The sequence below is a fragment of the Pseudonaja textilis genome, chromosome 3, assembly GCF_049901715.1.
Source record: "Pseudonaja textilis isolate UNSWEBS1 chromosome 3, rPseTex1.2, whole genome shotgun sequence".
Lineage (NCBI taxonomy): Eukaryota > Metazoa > Chordata > Lepidosauria > Squamata > Elapidae > Pseudonaja > Pseudonaja textilis.
The window spans coordinates 51,594,628-51,619,709 of record NC_141992.1 but is presented as its reverse complement, the minus strand read 5'-3'; the positions used below and the strand labels follow the sequence as shown (position 1 = coordinate 51,619,709).

The window sequence follows — 25,082 nt, the reverse complement described above, 5'->3', positions numbered from 1 at the left end:
GAAAAATCATGCTATGGCTTATTTTCTGGTTGGGTCTTATTTTTGGGAAAACACGGTAGTAATATTAAAGTAGTATTCTCCCTTTTTTGTGATGCAATTCAAAGGCCTCCTGTTCTAGACTTGAGAGAAAATGTTGGTGCCCCTGCAGGGCACCCTTCCCATATACCTGGAACAGATCTGTGTTGCACGGTTATTTGCACAATTTTAATTATTAACATTCTGAAGGCTGTGATTGGGGTCCTTATTTGCTGAAATTCTAAACCTACTCAACATCATCCATCATGTGAAAAATGCTTCCAGTTGGCATGTATAATGCTTTTATTCAATTCACTGCAATTTTTCTTTCTTTTTTCTGCTGCATCATCAACTGAGTGAATGTTCTTGTTTAAATTCCTTAAAACTATCAACTGACTGCTGGCAGAAAAAAAAATGAGACTTTTGGCTGCCATTTAGGGGTAATCCTGATATGAGTAGCAGAGACTGAGATACAATTACTAGGTAAATTCCAAAGGTGCTTTTTCAAGAGGCGACTGGACTTTCTGGTTTTTCTTTGAAGACATTTTGCTTCTCATCCAAGAAGCTCAGAAACTCCAGTCGCCTCTTGAAAGAGCATATTAGGAACAACCATGACCTGGATGACTGAGAATCTCCATAGACACTTACTGGGTAAATGTTGTAGAGAGCTGGAGTTTGAGAATCAACTTTTTCATGTGGGAAGTGTAAATTATTATGTGAGAAAAAGAAAAAGAGGAACCAGGACTTCTCTAGAAGCAGCAGTCACTGGCTGCGGAAATATTGGAGTTGTCCTTTCCTTTACAATTTCATTTATCTGTGTTGAGCTAGACAGTTTTAAGGCTCCATGATCCTTAAGTTGACCTAAAAATGGCCACAGAAGCCCAAATCCCAGTAAGCCTCAAGTACTGTAGTGATGCAGAGCCCAAGTACTGACAGAATGGGAGGTCCCACAGCAGATCTGCAGAAGTTGGAGCCAAGCAGATTGCTGACTCCAATGCTCATTCATCCTCCTTAGATCATCCAGCTGGAAGGCTTAGAGCTGGACAAAAGGGGAAAACCATTTTGAAAACAGAGCACCTAAAGCTGTCTTCAGAATGCCTCAGATGACGATGAAGTATTGATGCTGGCACAAGGTTAGGTCCTCTGCAAATTGCTAGGACATCTTCATGCTAAGACAAGGAGCCTGTGTAAATGTGGCTAAAGTGTACAACATCTTATATTTTTCATGAATGTGCAGGCTAGAAATCACCACAGGCTAGCCAGCACCTAAGTTTCAATCAACAATTTAAGGGAGAGAGATATCCTTTCGCAAATAGGAAGGCATGATCACATGGGCACAGAAAAAAAGACTCAACCACAATCTCCTGGATAGGAAAAGCCTTTGCTCTTTTAAAAAGTAGGGGTAGAACTTGGGGAAGAAAGGGCCAGAAGCTGTGTGGAGAAAAGGAGAAACATATCATTGTTCTTCTCAATTTTTTTTGATAAAAGTGGAATTTTTAGCAAAAAGAAATTTACAAGTAAGGGGGCAGAAGGAGTATTTGCTTACAAAGACCACTATTCCCTATAGGAATAGGAAAAATGGTATAGGTAGAAATATTTCATTTTTCTAAACAACTATAAGGAATTGGATCCAATTGTTCATGCATAGATCAGACATCTATTTAGAAACTTTCTTTAATTTGTATTATTAAATTGCACCATCTTCCATTTTATAAAAGAGATCATACCATTTGTAGCAGACCATTGCCATCTAGTGGTCTTTTGGATTTTTCCATTTAACTAGTCTGTCAGCTGCTGTATATTGTAAATTTGGGCAGCTATATAATCTGTTTCCTATAACATGAAATGTTTACAATTTAATATTCAAAGTTGACAAGTGATTTTTACATTTTCTCTCTTTTTAAAGTAGTTTCTTTTCCAAAAGGAGAGGATTAGAACAGTTGAAACTTCTAGTAATACACCTCTACGCTATAAGGCCTGGAGGTTTTACTATAGAAATCTTTTCATTTCCCCCAAATACGCCATGAGGGTAATAAATGTTTCCAAGCCCTATCTAGGCTTGGGTTAATGAGAGGATTCCAAATGAAGAATCCTGTGAAAGTAGGTGGAAGCAGCAATAGTTACAAAGCAGTTAAACTAAGGCAGGAGAAAAGGCCAGAAAGTGTATTCTTAGAAAGGATATTTGAAACTTTCAGTCTTTTACTCAAACTGCTATGGAGTTTGTCACCCATTGTTTTGGAGGGAAGTTTGGTGACTGCACTGCCTTCTGTTCTGCAGAACAGAAATAAGCGGAGGTTGGATAACGATCAACAAAGAAGATAACAACTTTTATATTGATATTGTCAGCTGACTCAACAATAGAAGGAGAGCCTGTCAACTCAGCAGAACCAAAAGGCTTTGGGGGCAAAAAAGACTGAAAGCTTCAGACACGTGCTGGTGGTTTAACTAGGACTTCCAGACAGGATGGAATTTTAACCCACTGCTGGCTGGTGATTTTCAACACATATAAGGAGGACAAATTTGGAAGAAATCATGTTACAGGTAGTCCTCGACTTACAACAGTTCATTTAGTTCCTGTTCAAAGTTACAATGGCATTGAAAAAAGTAACTTATTACCGTTTTTCACACATACAACCATTGCAGCTTCCTGATGGCCCTACGATCAAAATTCAGATGGTTGGCAACTGACTCATATTTATGACTGTTGCAATGTCCCAGGTAAACACATTTTGCAACCTTCTGATCGGCAAAGTCAATGGAGAAGCCAGATTCATCCAACAACCGTGTTGCTAACCTAACACCTGCAGTGATTCACTTAACAACTGTGGCAAGAAAAGTCATAAAATGGGAGCAACATTCACTTAATGAAGTCCCATTTAGCAGAAATTTTAGGCTCAATTGTGGTCGTAAGTCAAAGACTATTCCAAGTCACAGGAAATGGGCCTGAAACATTCTTTAGTCAGATGGAGATATATTTAGCACTCAGAAAGTAGAAACGGAAGAAGGTAAGAAATACTACGTCAGGGTCTGGTGACATGCAGGTTTTAAATGCAGGAAGAGAAAATAGAATGGGAGGGGAAGAAAGAGGCCACAGGAGTTATATAATAAACAGTAAGTTTTATACCTCAACACCTCCGAGATAGAGGAATCACTGTCATCAGACCTAGGGATAGAAAATTAGCAGGATTATGGGTGATTAAAACCAGGAGAAAGAAAAGCAGCAGTATAAAGTCAGAAAGGGGAAGTTTGTTATTGCATCCAAGCTAGCAGGGCGGATAAAAAAGACAGCAGGCGGCAGACAGACAGGGCTCAGGAGCAGAAGGAGCATGAGCAGAAACCACCTGCCATTTGAATAGGTATTTTCTCACTCACCAAACCCTTGATATTATACGCAAAGTGAAACTGGCTTTAGGAAAAAGGAAATGAAAACTCTAATGATGTTAAATTATTGCACATATGTGGCTCTTCTGAGGATAAAGGCACCACACATACAGTGCTATCTACCAAGGTTTGTGGGTAACACCTAGCGGTCAACCTCCGAGCAAAGTCTATTGTGACTTCCGTACTTCCTCACGAGGACGTGATCACTGTGGTGTCAAATTCCCTCTACAAATGGCTGCCAATTATGTTTCTTGTATTGCTTTTATTTTTATTTGAAACTGCAATAGCCATTTAGGCTGAAGTTGATCTATGCTGGTCAAATTAGTTTAAAATACTAATGAAACATCACCAGTTTTTTGGTGCTACAATTCCTCTCTCCCTCCACCCTGATCTCAAGAGTACATAGGCCAGTATTTGAAAAGCTAAAAGCATACGAAACTCTGTTGTGAGATCTTGCCCTGTTAACAGAGCTAATTAACAGAGCTAATTGGAAGATCAGCACGACTCAAACCTATATTGAAAAAATAAACTTGAATCCTCTCAATATTCATGTGCAGAGTTTGGAAAATGAGATTCGTGGCTCTGGGAGGCTGCAGACAGGATTGGAAAGAGATTTCATGCTTCCTAGCAACCATCTAAATACACTGAAGAAATGCAGCCATCATTTAGCATTGGAGACATTATGGAATGTATAAAATTAGATGCTGGTCCTGGGTAGGAAAATGGTATAACAGCTATTTAGGTTTCTTACATATTTGGGGAAGTTCCAGGGAAACCTTGTCTGGTTGCTGTTAAATGTCCTGATTGCTGAAGCAGAGAGCTAACTCCAGCGCAAATGGAATGACATATCTTCAGGTTCCCCCTCAAAAACCAAACCAAAACAACAACCCAAAAGCAAAAAAACTAATGGTTTTCAGTATTGGGTAAAATGGAAAATTAGGAGAAACTTTTTTTTTAGTGCCAGCAGCTATAACCATAAATTCTTCTCTTTATCGTTGGGAAATGAAGCTCCTCCAAATCTCATAATCTTACTTGTCTAATGCAGAGCCCTGGCTCTGGTTGCTAGTGAGCCGAGAGAAGACATTGCGGTCATTGCGTGGTCTGCTGGGAGGGGATGAGGGAGGAGTGAATCCAACATCTGGATTTCTAGGCAAGAAAGAAAGATGTGATGATTTACGCTGATTGGAGGCTGGTTTGCTCCTTGCAAATCATCGCTCACCACTTTCAGATGCTCTTCCACCAAGCAAGTCAACTGGATGACAAGGAAAATAAAAGATATTGAGGGGGCCCTTCTTATGCCCTTACCTGATTGACTGGCCCCTGTCGTATGACTTCCTCCTTGTAAGGGGTGAAGTGTCTGCACCTCGGGACTGTCGAGGGCTAGAGAGGGGGGAAAAAACCAATAGAAAATATTATTTGCAAAATTCTCTTATTGAAATGAATGAAGTGTTAAACGCCTGGGGAATCATTTGCTTCAAAACGTTCCTAGTGTCAGGGAGGATAGACTGGATGTACATAATCTTCTTGCAGATGCAAAGGTTTTGATGAGGGAGCACATGGGAGCATAGAATCTCTTAAAACACTGTAAAAACAAATGTCAAGGAAATGAAATAGACTGGGTAATTCAATTTCAAGTACCTTCCATGTTTGCAAGATCCCTCAAATGTGCAGAAACATTTATATTTATTTTAGTACCTATTACTTATCCTTGCCAATTCATAACTGATGGAGACTAATATAGGTTACGTCATTTGTATAAACTAAGCTTTCTAAATGTTCAGCCGCCACATCCTGCAGGAAATGGTTCCTGCTCAGACTGCACAGTTCTTCAGTTCTGACTCTCAAAATGGGCTTTCAGAGCATATGGGGCATGAACAAAGCATGTGTCTGCAACTCTTTTAAAGCAGTTGCATCTTTTCCCAACATCCTGTGGCTGCTACTTGAAAGGAAAACTGTGGCTGCTTTGAAGCCTTGCAGGTAGGGATTGTGAGATGCTCTCTGAAGCACTTTTTTGTAATCAAAGCCAAAGCAAAGCTCCTACTTTCTCATTCGGACACTCTATATTTTTTATGTTTTTAAAATTTGAAAACTTAATAAAAAAATTTTTTTTAAAAAAAGGACACTCTATATTTTGAACCAGTATCAGGTGAAGCTGCTAGCTGACTAAGGATTATGAAAAGAATTTTGAGGTGATTTCATTAAAATGATGGCATCTAATGAACTGAAGACTTCTATGTTATTGTTAAAATTTCTGTAGTTTGCAGTCAACAAAAAGGTGATTCTGGCCTGAACTCAATACTCAGATCATTCCCTTCCCCTTGCCTGGTTATTTCTCTGGCTCACTAATTACTACCATCAAGAAAACCAAATTTTGGTTTGCTAAAAGGATGACTCATATGCAGTATTGATTTACACAAAAGAATGCTGAAGTATTGGGCTCCAAATTTTCAATCCAGTAGCATCTCCACTTCTCAACATGCAAGAGGTCATTGGCTCTATATCGCTGCCTCTATAAGAACCATGGTGGTGCAGTGGTTAGAATGCAGTGTTGCAGGCTCTGGCATTCCACTGCCAGGACTTCGATCCTGACCAGGTCAAGGTTGACTCAGCCTTCCATCCTTCTGGCGTTGGTAAAATGAGAATCCAGATTGTTGGGGGCAATATGATGGCTCTGTAAACCGCTTGGAGAGGGTTGTAAACACTATCAAGCGGTATATAAGTCTAAGTATTATTACTATCGCTATAACCAGGACTTACAATGTGCTCCCTCGGATAGGCAGGCTGATGGTACGGGAGACTTTTTCCTTATAATAAGGATCATGGATAGAGAATCCAACACTGTCCTCTTTGATTTCCATGAGAGACGCTAATGACTTGGTGATGTTCTTAGTGGAGATGTCCAGTGTGGGTCCTAGGCACTCCGCAGATACAGCTTTCATCTGACCAGACAGTTTAGGCTCTCCCTAAAACAAAGTCCCAAAATAATCAAGTCAAAAAAGGAGTGTTAATCAGCTACTCAGGCATTATTCCCTGCTGAATTTGTAACAATTCCTATTGGTTGATAAAATGTAGCCCAAGATTTAGATTTGAATTCAAGTAAGAGATATCCATAATGATCATCCTAAATTTTGTGGAAGGATGCAATGAGAGTCAAGAGATACAAAGACACTCAAGGAATTTTGGTCTAAAGACAATAAAGGAAAGGGACCTACAAATAGATAACGATAGATATTTAGTACTAATTATGATTTATGTACCATCCCAAACTAATGACTCTTGAGTGGTTCACAATTTAAAAAACAGTAAAATTCCCAAACACAGAAAGTCCATCAACTAAACATAAATGAACAGTAGGCTTACCAACTAATATCTAATTAAAAAAGAAAGCATATACCTGGCTATTAGGCCTTGAATGCTTGGTGGGACAGGTATATTTTAATATGTCACACAAACTATTCTCTGTTTAATTGAAGAGCAATCAGATGTTTACAAAGACACAAAACACCTATAGCCACATTGGCCAAATGCAGCTTTCAACTTACCCTGCACTTGAAGTCATCCTGACTAGCAGAACCTTTCATGAAGAAAGACTGGGAAAAGCTGCAGGACACAGAAAGAGATCTTTGGTACATGCAATTTTTATAGGAACCTATTGAGAATCCAAGTGAGACCAACCCTGAAGAGATTCCTCTAAGTGCAACACTCAGACTCTGATTTATTCCTGACACAAGCAGTCCATGCTGAATTGGATTTTTTTGTATAAAAAATAGAGCATAGGGATTCCTTGATGACTGTGAGCTGGTTCAATGGTCAACAAAAATAATTTCCATTTCTCCCATTTTTTAAAACCACACAGGGTTAAAAAAAAAAGTTTTTTACACACACACACACACACACATTTGCCTCTTGCTTTCTCTGAGGATACTCACCTTCCCTCTGAAGCCAAACTGAATTCTGAGATTTCCTCATCAGTGCTGGCATAGCCATTTTCTATGTAGAAAAGAAAGCAACATTTGGATCATATTCATCAGCACACAGACATAAGCACTGCTTCTGTATCAGAAACTTATCTAGGAAAATGTCTCTAGAGTATATCCAAAGGACACAAGAAGGTTGGCTTTAAATTTTTTAAAGTGAGCAACTTGGCAAAAAAACACTCATCTCCAATTTACAGAAGCAAAAGGACCACAAGCATGAACCCAGAACAAACACACTTTCAACTTAAAACGAGTCTTGCCACACGAACTGACTAATTCAGAGGTAAGTTTAAATGTTCAGTTCATGGTTGTACTCATCACATTAACAGCCTGGCTATTTCAACTCTTTGTTATGTAGTGATTGTCCACAAAATAGTCCTTTTGTCACACAACAAGAAAGTTTTATAGGAGTGTGGCTATAGAAGAGCACTGCGGATAGGGGAATAACCAAACAGACCTTGCTGCACATTGTGAATGAGTGCCTGTAATTCAGGGTGGGATTCTGCTTTTTCTCGTAGGGCATCCAGAATATGATGGTTCTGAGAGGAGCCAGTCACATCTGTTTGTCTCAGACGTCCCTCCAGTAAGCGGATCTGAGCTTCCTTCTGGGCAACCTGCAGGCTCTATTTTCAGAGATTGGAAAATTAGATAAGAACTTGATCTCTCCGCAAGCTCTATTCTCAGCCATAAAGATGGCTATGTTTTTTTTTTATTATTATTATTATTATTATTATTATTATTATTATTATTGCAATGGGATTCTGCATCTTGAAACGGGTTCTGGGACACAACCAGAAAACTGTAAACATAATATTCAGTCAGAGCTTTATTCTACTTATTAAAGTGTTTGGATAAAGCACAAGGACTAAAAAGAGTTTCACTGCAAATATATTTCAAAATATTAAAAATCTTACTTCATTCTAAATGCATTTTTCCAAGAATTCCATAGATAGATCAGATTAACATTGTAACCAATTACATTTGCTACTAGATTAGCTATACTTATCAATTGCTAGCAGGCATTCTTAACTTTGACTTACCTTGTCTATGGATGCTTTGAGAAAATTGTCCAATAAAAGTCGTGCTTCAGCCAAAGAGCAGGAGCTAATCACCACAGAGGTATCTGTAGAATCCAATTCTTCCTAGTAAGAAGAGACCCATAGGGAGAAGCAATAGAATGAGAAAGTCTGGGGATAGAACATTGTTTCACTGTCCAAATATTGGTTTTACTGGCCTTGATACCCTCTCAGTAATGTTGTGCATGAGTAGCCAATTTCAATTATTCATTCATCAAGTGAACCCACCGTGGACTACTAGAGCCTTCTCCCTGTTTTTTCTACAAGAGAATTCTTCTAGAGTACTAATGCTTTAATGTAAATAAATTATCAGACTGATAAAGATGTAATTCCACACTGAAAAAGAGAAAAATTCCAGGACTTTTCCAATTCTCTCAAGGATTTCATAAGGATTGTAAAACACAGTAATTCCTTAGTCTCTGTTCTTTCTAAGAACAAGGAGTCCGGCTTTCAGGCTCAAATTAATCTCTGGCTTGTACCTAAACTATGGAATCCCCCCCTCCCAAATCCCTTGCCTCAGATGGAAATGGGACACACCTTGGTCTCTTCAATCTGCATAATGGTGGCCTGGCAGTCAGAAATACTGTCATTTATGTAGTCAAGATTGGCAGCCAACACTTCAATCTCCTCATTCAATTCCTGCAATCCCTTCTGTTCTTCTGGGTTCTCAGCCTGTAGTTTCCCCCTCTTTCCTAGTAGGCCCTCCTGCATCAATGACAACTCCTCACGTTTCTGAAAGAAAGAAATAATTCAGTCATTCTGCTAGGCCACTGTTCTGCAACAAACTGCCCACAAGCCTTGCCTTCTATCCACCCTTCTGAGCCACCCCCCTTGTCACCTTGATAAGGCGCTCCATATCTGATTCCAGATTGATGACAGTCATTCTCTGCATGACAATATCAAAGACACGGCGTTCCAGAGACTGCCACTTCAGGCGGGCTGTCTTATTAAAAGTCTGATTTGCACCTTTCTTTGGGAATCTTTTCCTACAGAGGGAGATCACAAGCAAGAGGTGAGCAGCACAATCCTACCGTTATGCTAAATTCTCAGCCACGCTACTCCAAGTAGTTTTGAAGCAGAGGGTGGGAAACCATTCTTAATGTTACCAATAAGGAAACTATCATATTTTGGAGGCAATGTGCTGACTCTGTAAACCTCTTAGAGAGGGCTGTAAAGCACTGTAAAGCAGTATATAAGTCTAAGTGCTATTGCTAAGTGCTATCAGGAAAAGCCAAAGCTCCAGGAGGCAAACTTGGACTTGAAAAATATCAATATGTTCACTGATACCCACATATAATACACACACAAGCGTGCACTTTCTGACAGATCCCTTGAATAGCTTGAAATATAACCAAAGAATTAACACAGTATCTGACCTGATTGTCCGAGTTCCGTTTGAGGAAGAAGGAGAATCTCCCAGCAAAGCATTGGTTTTTCTATTCCACTGGCGTACAATGCTAGAGACAGAACGAGAACCTGATTCTGGCTCTAAGGAGGTGATAGTGCTGGTGGAGACTTCAGCACCGGGCTCTCCCATGGTTTGTTTCTGGTTAATCCTCCCAGCTACCCTATCAGTCATAGGTTTGGCTAGACGACGCAAAGCGGAGACCTGGAAAGCCAGAAGAAGAAGAAAAAAGTCCTGACAAATAGAAATATGAAAATAGGTTCAGGCATCAGTTTCAGGAGAAGAATCAAAAGTGATTCCAGCGATCTCCAATAATAGCCCCAAACTGGAAGGGAAATGGATCAGGACAAAGGCAGCTAAATTCAGGGAAGAATTTTTTCCCAAGTAACAAGGTTTTTGAGATACATTGCAAAATGATGCAAAATGCCAGACATTATCTATAATAATCAAGCTCAAATTATCTAAGCTAAAACCCAATTTAGCAACTTCACTAATCAAGTGATGTGCTCAGAAATTACAGATTTGTCTGGATAAACAAAAACTGTAATTCCGTTTAATACATTTACATGCTCAAAAGGTACATTTGGGGTCTCGCTCTCGCACTCTATGCAGAGTTCCCGTGATTCATAAGCATTTTCCTTGATTCGTTACCTGAGATTTCAGTTTCAATGGCTGTGTGTGATTGGTCCAACAAACCCCACTCAAGGAACCCACACATATTATCCAAGTACAAGGAGACATTTCCAAAGTTGCAGACTGGCAAGGACTTTTTTTTAAAAAGCAGAGATTTATCATTTGCTATCCTTGTGCATCCTAAGCCTGCACCTCACCTCTTGGGTTTTCCTGCGCAAGACGATCTCCTGCTGTCGCTTCTGAGATTCCAGAGTTCGGATTTGATACTGCAAGAACAATGAGAAAAAATATTGATAACATCCCACAATGGAGCATCCAGGAAATCAACTTTCCTTAGGATGCTTCACTGATTGCTCTGATAAAGCTCTTAAGAATATCTTAATATATGTCCGTTAGGATTGTCCAAATGCTTCCTGTTGCAGTCCAATGGGATTTATGGATAGAAAGTAACAACATGATTATTGATCAAGAATTAATAGATAAAATTTATATACAGCCTACAGAAACCATGGATTATAAAATGGGAAAACTCTGGTTTCAAACTTTCATCGCATTTTTTCCTTAAGATCTAATCTTACTCTTGTAGCACTGTTGGGAATATCAGTGCCTCTTCTAGCAATTATTTTCTAAGGCTGTCAGGAGTTCCTCTAATTGAAACCCCAGCTCCAAAAAAATAAAAATAAAATAAAATCCCTGAAGTTTAACTCCCTACTCTTATTCAGCTGTTGTATGGTAGACCATCTGGAGAGGGGAAAGCTATCCAAGACAGTATGGATTTTTTTAATGGAGCATTTGGAATTGCTTTGTTTTCTTTCTTGTTCATTTTTAAAAGTGGTTAAAATATTTAAACATGCTTAAAATGTTACATTGTGGATTGTATTGGGTCCTTCAGCAGAAAATATCAAAATCAAAAGTTCAGGATTCTCATTAGATTCCAATTCCATATTGGATGTTAAACCAATATTTTTGTTTATAATATTGTATAATTTTTAAGTTTACACCTCACTTTTCCATTGTTAATTGTGATATATTCTAATATAAAATTATGTAAAATATAACCATAATTTATTTAGGCTTCATCTTCTACAATGGCCCCTTTCTGAATGACTACATATAGTGTAGAGATATATTTCTATGGAATAATTTACTGATGTAGATATTATGGAAACACAGCTTTATGTATGCACATAACTTAAACTACTTATGGAATGTATAAAGGAGGAGAAGCAGCACTATGTTAATTCTACATAAGCCTCCAATACTTATGGATCTTCTGCCTATATCTTCAATATCTACATCAATGTAGTACAGTCAAAGTTGTAGGGCCTAATAAATTCAGACAGACATCAAATCAGAACTTCCCTTTCAATTCATTCTCCTCTCTCTCTTCCACCCATATCACATCTTTGACCAACTCTACTAAAAAAGGTCCCAAAGCTGGAAAGGTTGGAGAATAGGGGGAAAAATGTTCTTGTTCACCTCTTGCCTACGTTGCTCTTTCTTCAACTGGGCAATCTCCCGGTTCCGCTTGGTCTCCATCATTCGCCGTCTTTGTTGCTCTTCACGCATTTGTTTCATTAGTGCTACCTATAAATAACAGTCATACCTCAACTCAATTAATACTGATAATGAAGAAGACAGTCTTGGCAAAACAACAAATGTAACTAACTAGAGAATACAAATAGTCTGAATTGGTATCGATATAGGGCCAAGATACTGTCAAGGTAGGTGTGTGGTTTGTACCGAGATGACAAATGTCTGCTGGAACAGCAAAATAAACAGCTGATAACAAGTTACTAACTGTTGGCCTGATTGAACCTCACTGAACCATTCAGAAAATAAAAATGATGCAAGATTCTCCATATAAAAGCATGGATAAAAAAGAGAGACAGAGAGAGATCATGTTTTGCCATTTATATTGTTCAACATTATACTCTTTGACTCTGGCCTATGTCCAGTATAGTCATGAGGGAAACACACAAACAGACTCTCTCTCAAACACAAAAAGGCACGTCTGAATTACCTTTGCTTTCTTCATCTCTGCTACTTCTGCCTGCAGCTTCTTCAGCTCTCGTTCATATCGAGACTGGTTCTTGAGAAGGCGAGCGTGCTCCTTCTGGGCAGCCTGCAACTTCTGCAGGTCACGATTCATCTCCCTTAAACGTTTCTCATAATCTGCTTTAATTTTGTTAGCCTTCTCTTCTGTATAGCATTCCATACTACCTGAGAAGAGGAAAAAAAAACAAAGCAAAAGGAAAAAAAAACCTCATATCAAGGGACTGTGCTTGGAGCAGTTTCTGAGAAGGCAGTAATGGAATCGAAACATAATACAAATTAAGACAAACCTAGGGAGGTTTTTTCAAACAGATCTAAACTACTGCAACCATATTTGAGGACCCAAAAAGCATTACATTCCTGACACTCTTCTTACACAACTAAAGTATATAACTAGTAACTAAATTAAATCCTACAGTCTCCCCAAACCATAGGAATCAGAATCACAGTTCAGGAAGAATACAAGAATACTTCCCAGGAACGTACCTATTCAGAGAGCAACAAGGCACTTTATGACTGACTTTTTCTCCCAAACCACTAAAGCAGTAATTATCACGCTAATACAAGGAATTGAGGTCATCTCCCAAGCCTTACTTGGGGAAGCATTCAATTCATGCAACCTTCATCATATTCTGAAATGGCACATTCCTGGGAACGTATAGTAGTGCAGTAGTTATAATAGAGTTTCTGAATATATAGATCAGCTTTCAATCATTAAAACCTAATAATAGACAGGAAACAAAAAGCATATATTTTGAAGGAGATGGGGTTTAGACAGATATAAAACTTAAACTTATCTTTCTGGTGTTCTCTCATCTGGCTACATAACATTTGATCATTTTGAGAGTAAGCTTTGAGTGACACATTGCAAATCATGAGTTAGCATGTTGTGCATACCTAGTTATTGTGATTTCTCAGCAACAATTTACGGGAATTAAGATTATGGACAAACCACATCGCTGCAATTAAAACAAATCATGATGTGACATAAAGTGTAAATCTAATCAAAAATTTACTCAAGTTTGAGATTCAGATAGTTCTTGTGCATTCAAACCATAGCTTTGATTGTGCATTCAGATAAAAAGCCTTTCAATACCAGAACAATGCAAGCAGATTCACCGATCAACCTATAAAAACCCAATTTTCCCCAACCAGTAAGCCCTTACTGAGATTCTGCAGCACCCTGTCTCTCTCCTGCTGGGTGTCACGGATCTTGTTCTGCAGCAATATCAACTTTTCCTCATACTGATGCTTCAAGGTTTGTAGGCGCCGTTGGCTGTTCTCCAGTTCATCAATTAATTTCTGTTTGATCTCAATCTCACAGGTCAAGTCAGCCAGATCAGCTTGGAAATTTGCTGCTAAATAAATCGGAATAAAAAGATACAAATAAATGTTACCATAAAACCTGCCATGATCTTGCACCCCAGGCAATCTTCTGATTAAAGTCATATTTTCTCCATCAATATGCATGTTACACGAATCAATCTATCTATCTATCTATCTATCTATCTATCTATCTATCTATCTATCTATCTATCTATCTATCTATCTATCTATCTATCATATTTAGGTCTTGCCCATCTCATTTTCATAAAAAGAGAAAAATTGCTGGTATTTTGAACTTGTTTTGCTTGGAGAAGTTCTCATGACTTTTTTAAAAATTTCAATCATGTGTGGCTGCCTATTTATTTATTTAAATTACGCCACCTACCTTATGAACATCCAACGCATTAGCTATTGCCTTGTGCTACCTTCAAAAACCAAGAGTTGTAACTATATTTTGAAGATGGTCAGAACTCAATTCACTACAGCCTTCTTTTAAGACAGAACGCATAAGGCCTCTTAATAAACTTAACACGGCCTTTTCCACCCAGTGTTTTAGATAACAGCTTCCACCATCCTACTAACATGTTCAAGGTTGTATAATGTGTTCCCAAAGTAATTGGGAAAAAATACGACAATACTTAAAATGACCTATGGCCTATGCACACTGATCAATCCTAACAAAAGACTCGTATGTACCTGAAACTAATATGCTGTTATGCATTTACCTGGAATCAGGAAACATTTATCTAACTGTTGTTAATATATATAAATAGGAAAATTATTTTGCTACAGAAATAAATTCATTTACTTCTGAGATTTTCATTTGGTCCAGTGATTGGCCAATGTGGAAACAGTTGCTGGACAAAATGGAATTTTTAATCTATTCTGATATGATGGTTCTCATATTTTAATCATTACAGTGATGGCATTACACACTGTGAAATCATTCAATATTTACTGCATGATATTTACCCTTTTCTTCGACATCTGAATCAGAATCCACCAGGCTTTCTTCACTCCCTGAATCTTCTTCATCTTCTTCATCCTGGCCACCTTCTTCCTCACAGCCACTTTCATCCCTTTCCTCCTTCAATAGGAGGAAAACCATGATAAAAAATAAATGAGTTGCAATACTATTCCTTACAATATATATCACAATATTAACCCCTCCCAATTTCTATTTGGATTTGATTTACTGTTGTCAATTTTTTTTTTGCTTGTTTTTCTCTAGTGGGAACTGCCTTGGTGGTAGTTTGGTAGGGTGAATTTTGCAATGATTAAGACAGTCTTCTCTCAGCCAATATTTTCCTAGATGTGCTGAGATTTCAACATATAGACAAGGTTTAGAATTATTAAAGTTGAATTGAGATATATCTAGAGGCTTTCGGATTAGAGAGATGTTATCCCCTATAAATAACAACTTCCCTCTTAATTTTAACCATATTCTTCCACTGAAAGGATCAGCAAATACTAAGAATCCAAACTATGGATGATGAGAAAATTGAATCAGAATGGATATTGAGAAAGCTTGGTGTCCAAAGCTCTACATTGGCTTCAAATTCATTTCTGGACAAAATACGAAGTGGTGGATGCTATGTTTAAAACCTATACAGCTTAGATCTAGGCTTTTTGAGAGGCTGTTTCTTTCTGTTTATACCTGCAACCCTACTGAGATTTGCCTGTAGTGATTATGAACCCATTTAGTACAACTCAGGTTTTTAAAATTCCTATTTTGTATAAGCTGACTCAAATGTTAATTTTAATAATTCATTCTTTTGTTTTAATTCTTTATTTTAAGAATTGTGATATTTCAGCTGTAACTCATTCTTTGGTTTGCTAAATGAGGACAGAATTCTTAAATCACAATTCCTTATTTTGTTTTGTAATTCATACTATATCAGCTATTGATTGCTAGCAAGTCCCCTGCTTCTTGGCTGTGCCTAGCACCACAGCATATGCCTTCTAATGGGCTTTATACAGGACCTTATCAGATCTGGATCAGGCCTTTCTCTAACTGTGTACCTTTCTAAGTTTACATTGCGGCCTGACTATTCTACTTCACATGCTAATGGGCATTAAAAAAAAAGCACCCAATTCTTGGAGATGAGACAAGATATTGCATTCTGAAGCTAAAAAAAATTAGCTGGGAATTGCTTACGTCAGGAGATTCCGAAAGCAGAGGTTAAATTTAATGGCAAAAATTACTTGGAAGCCCTTTTAGTCCAACCTGAACTTGCACTCTATGGTTGGGAAAGTGCTCTTATCCTCTTTATCAAGCCTCTGCAGTAAATGGAGCCCTATGGATGGGTGAGTAAAAGACCACAGAAGTTACACACACACAGGAGAAGGAAAGCCTCTTACCTCTTCTGCCTCATTCTCATCTGCCTCGTTTCCCTGCTGCAACCTTAAACGCTTTTTAAATCCTTCTTTCTCTGGGCTATCAAAGAGAAGTGAATGCTATGTCAGTGCTTGTTTTATTTTTAGGCCATTTCTTTTATTTTAAGATTTCAGCCTAAAAGGCAGAAGATCCACCATCAGAGTTGATATCATTATTATCAAAAGAACATTGCTTTCATTTATATCAATAATGAAAAACACCAACAGGACAGTCTAAATATTAATCTTTTTATAGATCTTGGCCAAGTCCCTTTACTTGACAATACCTTCACAAAGCCTTCAGCAAGACAGACTCATACGTACTTATGGTCTTTATACTACATATACCAGTCTAGCAATAACAGCAGAAGCTCATTACAAGAGTGATGACAAGTGAGACAAGTAGAATGACAAGATACACAACAATACCTAAGTTATAAGGTAACCTGATTTAAGCATGAGTACAATGTATGCATAATTACATGGGAGTGATGCCATAGGGCACAATGGTGTTATTTATTTATTTCTTGTTGCAGAACACACTGAACTTCAGTAAAAGTTCTTCAGCCAGCTGAAACACAACCTATAATGTTTTAATTAGAGATTCAAATCTATTTGATTAATAAATTAGCATTTAAATTGCTAAATCTAGGGAACTAAGAAACAGAAAAAAATGTGGTATCAAAACTCTGTTTGATTTTTTTTCCATCACTGCTTTCTTATACTAAGGAGGAATAAATGATAGATAGCTCAAACCCTTATAAATACACAATTCAGGACCCAGAATAAGAAATCCTGCCAGTCACCATGGCCCTACATTTTATCATTTTAATTGAAATACGTCCCAAAGCAGGGATCTCCAGCAATTTTCTTTGCTGCATCACTGATTTGTGTGTCTGTATGTCCATGCAGTCCATGTCCATGTATGTCCAAGTTAGTCTTAACTTCTGGCAATTGCCTGGATAAATCCACATAGCTTTCTTGGCAAGATTTTCTGAGGTAGTTTGCTGTTGTCTTATTTCTAGGGCTGAGAGTGACAGACCTAAAGTTACCCTGTTTAGTCATGCCCAAGGAGGAATTATAGCTCACAGACTCTATCCCAGTCCTTTTAACCGCTACACCACCACATTCATTCCTCTGATTGCATTTTTTTTTATTTAATACATTTATATAGCCACCCAACTCATACATTGGTGACTCTGGGTAGTTGCAGTCTTCAATAATGGTTGCTGAGATGCAAGAATTGGTACAGAATAGGAAGGACGGAGAGAGAGTGGATGAACCATCCCTAGGCACTGTTATAAAGAGTGTGGCACTTATGAAATGGGAAATATGGTGTACCTTTTTCTTCGCAGTTTTGTCTCCTTCTTCAGCCTCTCAACATCTTGCTTGGCCCACTGTAGAACGTCAGTGGCTTCAGCTTCCACCGAGGGCGCAGGGGAACGTGAATCTCCCAATCCAATCCCTGGTGATAAGCCCAGGGAATAGGGCAGCCTGGTTGAAACCCGGTTTAGATTGCGGCGTAGTGATTCATTCATAGCTTCACTCTCTAAGAGTTTTGTCCTACAAAGGAGACACACGTAGACACACACACACACAAAACCACATCATCTACCTAATTAGATACAAAATTCTTTGAAGTTCTCTGGTAGGGATAATTTATTCGCCCAAGAAGCATGAAAGAACACAATTAATACCTTATTTTAATGACATAATTTCCTGATATTCTAAGTTCAAAAGATTACTATATTACATATGATCCAAAATATGCCCCTCCATAAATTTATTTATATAGCAGAAAACTCAAAAATAAAAAAAATAAAAGTATAAAATAAATATTAAAAGTTCATCCTACTCAGATTCTCAAGATCATAGAAAACAGGCTGCATTGCATAAATTGTCTAATGATATCAAGGATTGATTCAAACATCAACGAATTATCTCTCGTAAGAATTCAGCAGTGATCAAAATGTAGCATGAATCCTTTTTTCTGTACAACGTTTTCAAGTGTAAATACAAGTTTCAAGATGTCCTACAACATTACCTCAGGCACCCGAAAATTTAAACTTTTGGAGTTCTGCAAATGGGGAAGATTTAATCTTATCTATCAGTTAAAAAATTGGCAATTGTGCCTTTGTGCTAGATGTATATTTATAGGAACTGTCAATGTTAAACATTTATTTTGCATTGTCTTACTCCATCTATATCCTTCTATACAAATGTAGTAGTTCTGCCTTTCTTGCACCTGCATGCCTGGATGACGCTGAAATCTGGTTATTGTGAGTTTATGAAATTATGGCTGTTCCAATTGTATGTTCCTGCATTTATGCCTGCTGTCCTTGCTGCCTCTTTGGGGCATGTACAACCAGCTGCTTTTTTGTGCTGGTACCATTTTGGGTACCACCAAAACAAATGTAAAACTCAGACTATAAACTTTGTGTAGTGTGAAGAAATTCTTAGGCATTTTAATCTACACTGTCTGTAACTTCTGAGAAATTACTAATTTCTATGTGTTTTAACTTTTCTTCTATACCAGAACTTTTCCTCTCCCAAATCTGAATATGGCTTCTAGCTCCCACTCACCCACCAAAAAAACCTGAACATAAATGAAAAAGCTTCTATTTACCTGAGATCTTCAATTTCCCTGATGTAGTTCTGTATCAGAGCACCAATAGCCTCATTACCATCACCTGGAAAAATGTACAAATAAGAAAAAAAAAACATCAACTACAATAACAAAAACAACTTTTAAAACTGAAGTAATCCAGTTAAGAGAAAAGGCTAGGTAAAAATATCCTAAGAAAATGTAATTAATCTTCTTGATTACTAGGAATGCTACGTATAGGCAATGATCCTAAAATCAAATATATAACAATAATCATTTAGTTAACTTATTTTAATATGGAGGAAAAATACTAGTGAGGCTCCCTTCAATCCAGAATTTCACCCAATCAGAATCCGTCATCAGGTTTTTGTAGGTAAAATTGGGTTGATTCTCTACCTAACAAATATGTTCCACAGTTTTTGTTAGTTTGTTTTGTAGTAACAGCATTTGGGAGAGGCAAAAAAAGAAAGAAAGAGGGGGATCTCTTTGTCAGACCACGTATCTCTATTGTAGGCGAACAACAAAAAATGGAATTATTCAGAAGTAACTCTACATATTGTTCTTGCTTCTTTGGGCTGTCAGTCTGCCTTCTAACTCTGAATACCCAGATGATGATGATGATGGAGGAGTAGAGGGGAGGGGGAGGAGTTTTATGAGTCTTTTTTGATTATTTATGTTATCTGGGCTTCCTCTAGCATGTTTTATTATATTTTATTCCTTGATGACTGTTATTTGTTGTTTTTAATTGTGTACTCTGCCCTGAATTTCAGGTTGTGTATGTAGCTCTATAAACTGAATAAATAAATGCTTCTGAAGTAGCTGTTATTCCAAAAGCAATGAACCCAGATTAAGCATATTTGTCTCAATATATAAGTGATGTCACATGTAATCTGTTCCTTAGTGAAGGAACTCTGTAAATTCAAAGGTTCCACTGTTACTGAAGAAATCTACAGAGTTCACTCTATGCTGGGTTTTGAGCTGGCTCTCACAGTCTCACCTGCCTTGGCAAGAATCAGGTTGGCTTCCTGGCTCATCAAGTGGGTGACACGGATGTTGATTGCATCAATGGCCTCCTGCATGGCTTTCACCCGCATACGTAAAGTGGTGTTTTCCTTCTGCAACATGGCGTTCTCCTGGTACAGATCACTGTAGCCTTCAGAGCCATCTTCTCCAATAACACGCTTACCCTTTGAGGTGGGGAGAAAACAGTGAGGAAGGTTGAAATGAACAAAAAGCTGTCAGTTGGTTATTCTGTGAGAGTAGAAGTTATAGAGCAAAACTATATCATATTCTGGTACTGAGGTATTTATTCTCATGCACGTTGAAGTAGGGGTGCCTTTCATATATATCCTTTTGAACAGACAATAGATTATAGAAGTAGTAGACAAGATGTATGTCTCTTTTGTATTTTTAGGTTTTTGATTATGAATTCTGCACAGGAGATTATATACATAACATTAAAACAAAATACAACAGAAATAAATCTACATATAGGCATCATAAGCGTTTTCCAGAACTTGAAAAACAGGGTAATCGTTGACTGTAACTCAGAATATATTTGTTTTTACAGGTAGTCCTCAAGTTACAACAATTTATTTAGTGACTGATCAAAGTTACAATGGCACTGAAAAAAGTGACTTAGGACTATTTTTGACACTTAGGACCATTGCAAGATCCCTCTGATCATGTGATCAAAATTCAGATGGTTGGCAACTGATTCATATTTATGATGGTTACAGTATCCCAGTGTCATGTGATTAGCCTTTGTAACTGTCAAGGCTCCATCAAACCAACCCAATTCAAATCATAAGTCTGTAGCCACATCACACAGAGTAAAAAAAAATGATTAGGAGTGACCAAGTCGGCATTACCTGGGTGCAGCCGACTCTAAGACACATCATTCATTTCACCCTTGACCTGGTCTTCCCCCCACCGCCTGGATGTATATTCTCCAATGGGACACATCCATAGCCAAGAGTCATCAATCATGCTCTCCAGTAATAATCTTGCATGCCAACAGCTTTGGCTGCCTAGCAATTATCTGAAACATTTAAGGAATACACTACTTTCCCCACTCTCTTTCTGCTGGCAACTAAAAAAACCAAAGAAATATTTTTAGTTGACAGTAACTTTTTGACAAGTCAAGTCAATGGGGAAGCCAGATTAACTTAATAACCATGTAACAACTGCTGTGATTCACTTAACAATTTAACAACTGTGACAAGAAATGTTGTAAAATGGGGCAAAATGTCTCACTTAGCAACAGAAATGTTGGACTCAATTGTGGTCTTAAGTCGAGGACTACCTGCACTATCTTTCTAAATAGCTAGATCTGGTAAACTGAAGAACAGACATTGTGAAGCTGCCTCAACTCAAAAACATTTCTGTTTTGAAGTGTTATTTTGATGTGAAAAAGTTAGCTAAACCTCCAACCAACAGCCTTGGGCTGCTCTCCTTTGCTCTGCAGAAATATCTTTGGTGCATGCAAGTGTGCAGAAAAGATTTAAGGCCAGTGAAGTCACCAAGATGATAAAACTTAGAAGCAATGTGCAGAGGCTACAAGTGGGGCTTCGTTTCACTTCTTGGAGATACATCAAAAGGGTGCTTTATTATTTGAACCTCAATCAAAGCAAAGCTCTCCTCTGACACTTCATAAAGCCCACTTCTTAGTTACATGGCAGAGCAGAGCTGATACAATTCCTTCATTGTTACAGTTAGCAATTCACTAGGAACGCAGGATATTCAGTGACCTAGTTCACAAACAACACAATGGCATAATACAATCTGGTTTGGATTTAGCAATGATTCATTGGCAAAAAAGACTTGATCAACATGGTTAAAAAAATCTTAAGTATTATGTGCAAACACAGTCAATGAGTTTGGAGGAATACATTAGTACACTTTTGAATATTCACATATTTAGTGAAAATACAGAAGTAGCCTTTTAAGTCCCATCTTTTAAATTCCCAATTCCATGAAAATATTTGGAGAGAGCAGAGAGATTGTTTAGCAGGTGAGAAAATTTGGAATGTACTTTCAGCTCTGCTCTTATTGGCCAGGGGATATTCTAATCCTGAACTTCAAACATTATCTTCCTCCATGAACCATGCCCTTGACTTATCTATTTACACCAAGAGGGAAATGTACTCCAATTAGGCCACATGTAAGTTTCACTCCTCACAAATACTCCTCTCAGTATTTCACCCTGAGATCTCTTAAAAAGAGGAGCGGGGAGAGAAATGAAGTCAACTCTGGCTATTTCTGGGTTCACTAGTTGCATTATAGGTCATCAATATATACATTTTGAAGAGAGGTTAGAAACACTTCTGACTGTTCACATATAACTATTCCATTGCAGAAGGGGAAGTGCTAAAAAAAGAGTGAAACAGAGCTCATATAAAAATTGGCTTGGGGTTTTTCGAAGCAGTATTTAAGTAGGATTATATAAAACATCGAAGACTCAAAAGCATACTGAAATCACCAGAAATATTTCTAATATAGAAGTCTGTATTTGATTTAGGAATAAACACTAATTTCCAAGTAACAAGCAGTTGCTCATGGCTTCTACTTACTGCCTTATATTCCATAAGTTCCATCTGGAGACGAGCAATTTCAGCTCTCAGGGCACTGATCTGCTGGCTGGTCTTATCCTGATTCACCACCACTTTGTTCTTGATGTTGCGAGCACGGTTGGCATATTTAAGGGTATTCAGGGTCTCCATAAAATCCCGATCTGAAGGACTCACACAGGCAATCATCACAGTTTGGCTATAAAAAAGGAGAATAGAAAGACTCAAAAAAACCAAACCCCTTCACTGTAGTGTCAGTTGTGCCCAAATAGGAATAACAAAGCAATTTGTCAAAGCATTTTTAATATTGACTTCTTTCAAACATGTTTATCTGGGAATGCAGCTCAACAAGCATATACTCCAAACTATATATATAGGATGAAGATCTACATGTAAGGACCCCACATAATTCTGAAAGACATAGTTCTTCTAGATTATCGGTGAATTATTAAACCATCTGCTTAATAATGAATACGAAGCAGGGGATTTCAGATCCAAGGTAGTCTTTGACATATGACCACAATTAAGCTCAAAATTTATGTTGCTAAGCAAGAGTGTTGTTAAATGAGTTTTACCCCATTTTATGACATTTCTTGCCACACTTGTTAAGTGAATCACCGCAGTTGTTAACTTAGTAATAATGGTTGTTAAGTGAATCTGATTTCCCCATCGACTTTGCTTGTTAAAAGGTGATCACATGACCCCAAGATACTGCAACTGTCATAAATATGAATCACTTACTAAACATCTTAATGTTGATTACTTGACCATGAGGATATTGCAAGGGCCATAAGTGTGAAAACTGTCCTAAGTCAGTTTTTTTCAGTGCCATTGTAGCTTTGAGTGAGTCAAGGACTATTTATAGATTACAAAAATTTGTTGTGAGAAGATTCTGTTGCCAAAATTTGGATTCATTCTTTCAAACACCTCTGGTGACCTCTTCCTGACTTCTGTGGCCATACATGAGCAGTCTTTTTACCAGAAATTCTCAACGGCAGCAACCCCATATCAATGCTTATGTGGACTTCTGATCTGGCATAAGGTGCTCTAATAATATTTATTTCCATTTACCTATTTCCACCAAGTGAATCTTGGAGAAGCCGGGTCAATTTTGAATCTCGGTAGGGCACGTGCAATGCTTTCTTGCTCTGATCCCCAAGGGCACTGATGACGTTTCCTAATGCTAGCTGTCAGAAAAATAGAAAAGTCAGTAATTAAATTGCCTTCGTTTCCTATTGCCTTTATTTTGGAACTGTTACTCCATAAATTTTTCTCAGATAATCATCAGAACTCCAGACTATTGTCCTCCTTCCATTCCCTGCTTATTAGATAAAAACACACATTGGCTGGGAAGTGGATTCTCCCCACTTAAAGGAAGATCAGACTGATAAAATGACATCATTTTTCCATTACAGGAATGTGATATATGAATTTTTTTTAAAAAAGGCAGCTAGACTAGTTACCCACCTTCATTGAACTACATAAAGCCACCTTTTTATTTATGAAACACATATCAATTCAAAGATTCTCTTCTAATTAAAAATCCCCAATCCTCACAATTATAGGGAAACTGTATTTGGTAAAAAACATGGCTCAAAAAAATTGGTCAAATATTTATGTTTTACATATGACTTCCAGTGGACTTCTGGTTTTCTTCTTGATTCTTTTACCTCCAGAAGGATCCTGAGCATTACTACTTTAATCTTTTATGTGCCATTTCCCTTTTGTTATTTAATTCTTTCACTGTTTTGCAAGATAACACCTAACTTACAAGGTCATGGTCAAATAATACTGCTTGATGCTATATATATACATCACAAAAAATTGCAACAAGTATATTATATGATGCCTGTTTCAAATGTCACATTCATATTTTATATTTTAAAATATACCCTGCAGCTGTGTTAGGATTTGACATGAAAAAGAAATGCATGATGCAGCCCTTTAACTAAATGTCAAAGCTACTGATTGATAACAGAAATTAGTCAAACTTTCATATTTTTGAAAAGACCAAATTATTCTTTTGCAGCTATTCCAGTAAATGGGACTCTGCCCTCCAGAAGCAATACATAATACATTACATAGGTAATTCCCTTTTGTGAAACCTGCATGTTATCAACAGCTCAATTCCTAATCAATACGTCCAAACTCATTTTTGTGGAGGACCTTAAACTACTGAGGGAACTTCCACATGAAAACTTTACACCACTCTTGAATAGTTTCAATGCCTGCACAATCATGCTCCAGAGTCTTGTTTAAGCAGCATAGCTGATTGGTTTCTGGCTCATCTAGAGGGTAAAACGAGTTACTGCAATATTAGCTTCATACCATAGACTTCAGAGTTTAGGAGTGGGCAACCTCATCCTAGCTCCTTGACTCTTCCCTCCATATAGCCAATAACTTGAAATGACTCCTCAGTATTTCAGCGATTAAGAATATGTGCCACTTTGCTCTTTGCCCTCTTTCCTGTTTTTTTTTTTTAATAACTCAGAATGAAGTAAGAATGAGAGGCAGGGTGCTGGCTGAACATGTTTGTGCTAATTTTTTGCCCACTGGATCGAGCACTAGTGAGCATTTCTAGTGTTCGTTATATTCTGAGAGGACTGTAAAGAGGGTTCTTTTCAAAATGGTTGTGAGAGTCTGTGGAGCAAAGTTTGTGGCTGT

General features: G+C 37.7%; 1 protein-coding gene across 6 annotated transcripts in view; it reads right to left on the bottom strand.

The window, feature by feature from the left end:
* The window catches only part of KIF21B (kinesin family member 21B), a 71,181-nt gene that overhangs the window by 11,570 nt on the left and 34,529 nt on the right, over positions 1-25,082 (bottom strand). For 3 of the 6 annotated variants that reach the window (XM_087929688.1, XM_087929686.1, XM_087929684.1), the window contains exons 7-28: positions 23,490-23,605; positions 22,422-22,617; positions 19,847-20,036; positions 18,871-18,934; positions 17,586-17,807; positions 16,230-16,305; positions 14,841-14,955; positions 13,709-13,900; positions 12,511-12,710; positions 11,967-12,074; positions 10,685-10,753; positions 9,826-10,058; positions 9,288-9,435; positions 8,987-9,181; positions 8,414-8,515; positions 7,831-7,996; positions 7,326-7,386; positions 6,939-6,996; positions 6,154-6,359; positions 4,702-4,776; positions 4,429-4,542; positions 3,140-3,178 (exon numbers count right to left, since the gene is read on the bottom strand). In XM_087929688.1, the coding sequence (XP_087785814.1) occupies positions 3,140-3,178; positions 4,429-4,542; positions 4,702-4,776; positions 6,154-6,359; positions 6,939-6,996; positions 7,326-7,386; positions 7,831-7,996; positions 8,414-8,515; positions 8,987-9,181; positions 9,288-9,435; positions 9,826-10,058; positions 10,685-10,753; positions 11,967-12,074; positions 12,511-12,710; positions 13,709-13,900; positions 14,841-14,955; positions 16,230-16,305; positions 17,586-17,807; positions 18,871-18,934; positions 19,847-20,036; positions 22,422-22,617; positions 23,490-23,605 (2,945 nt within the window). The remainder of the gene's footprint in view (positions 1-3,139; positions 3,179-4,428; positions 4,543-4,701; positions 4,777-6,153; positions 6,360-6,938; positions 6,997-7,325; positions 7,387-7,830; positions 7,997-8,413; positions 8,516-8,986; positions 9,182-9,287; positions 9,436-9,825; positions 10,059-10,684; positions 10,754-11,966; positions 12,075-12,510; positions 12,711-13,708; positions 13,901-14,840; positions 14,956-16,229; positions 16,306-17,585; positions 17,808-18,870; positions 18,935-19,846; positions 20,037-22,421; positions 22,618-23,489; positions 23,606-25,082) is intronic. The other 3 variants (XM_026716879.2, XM_087929685.1, XM_087929687.1) reach the window with 2 other exon arrangements.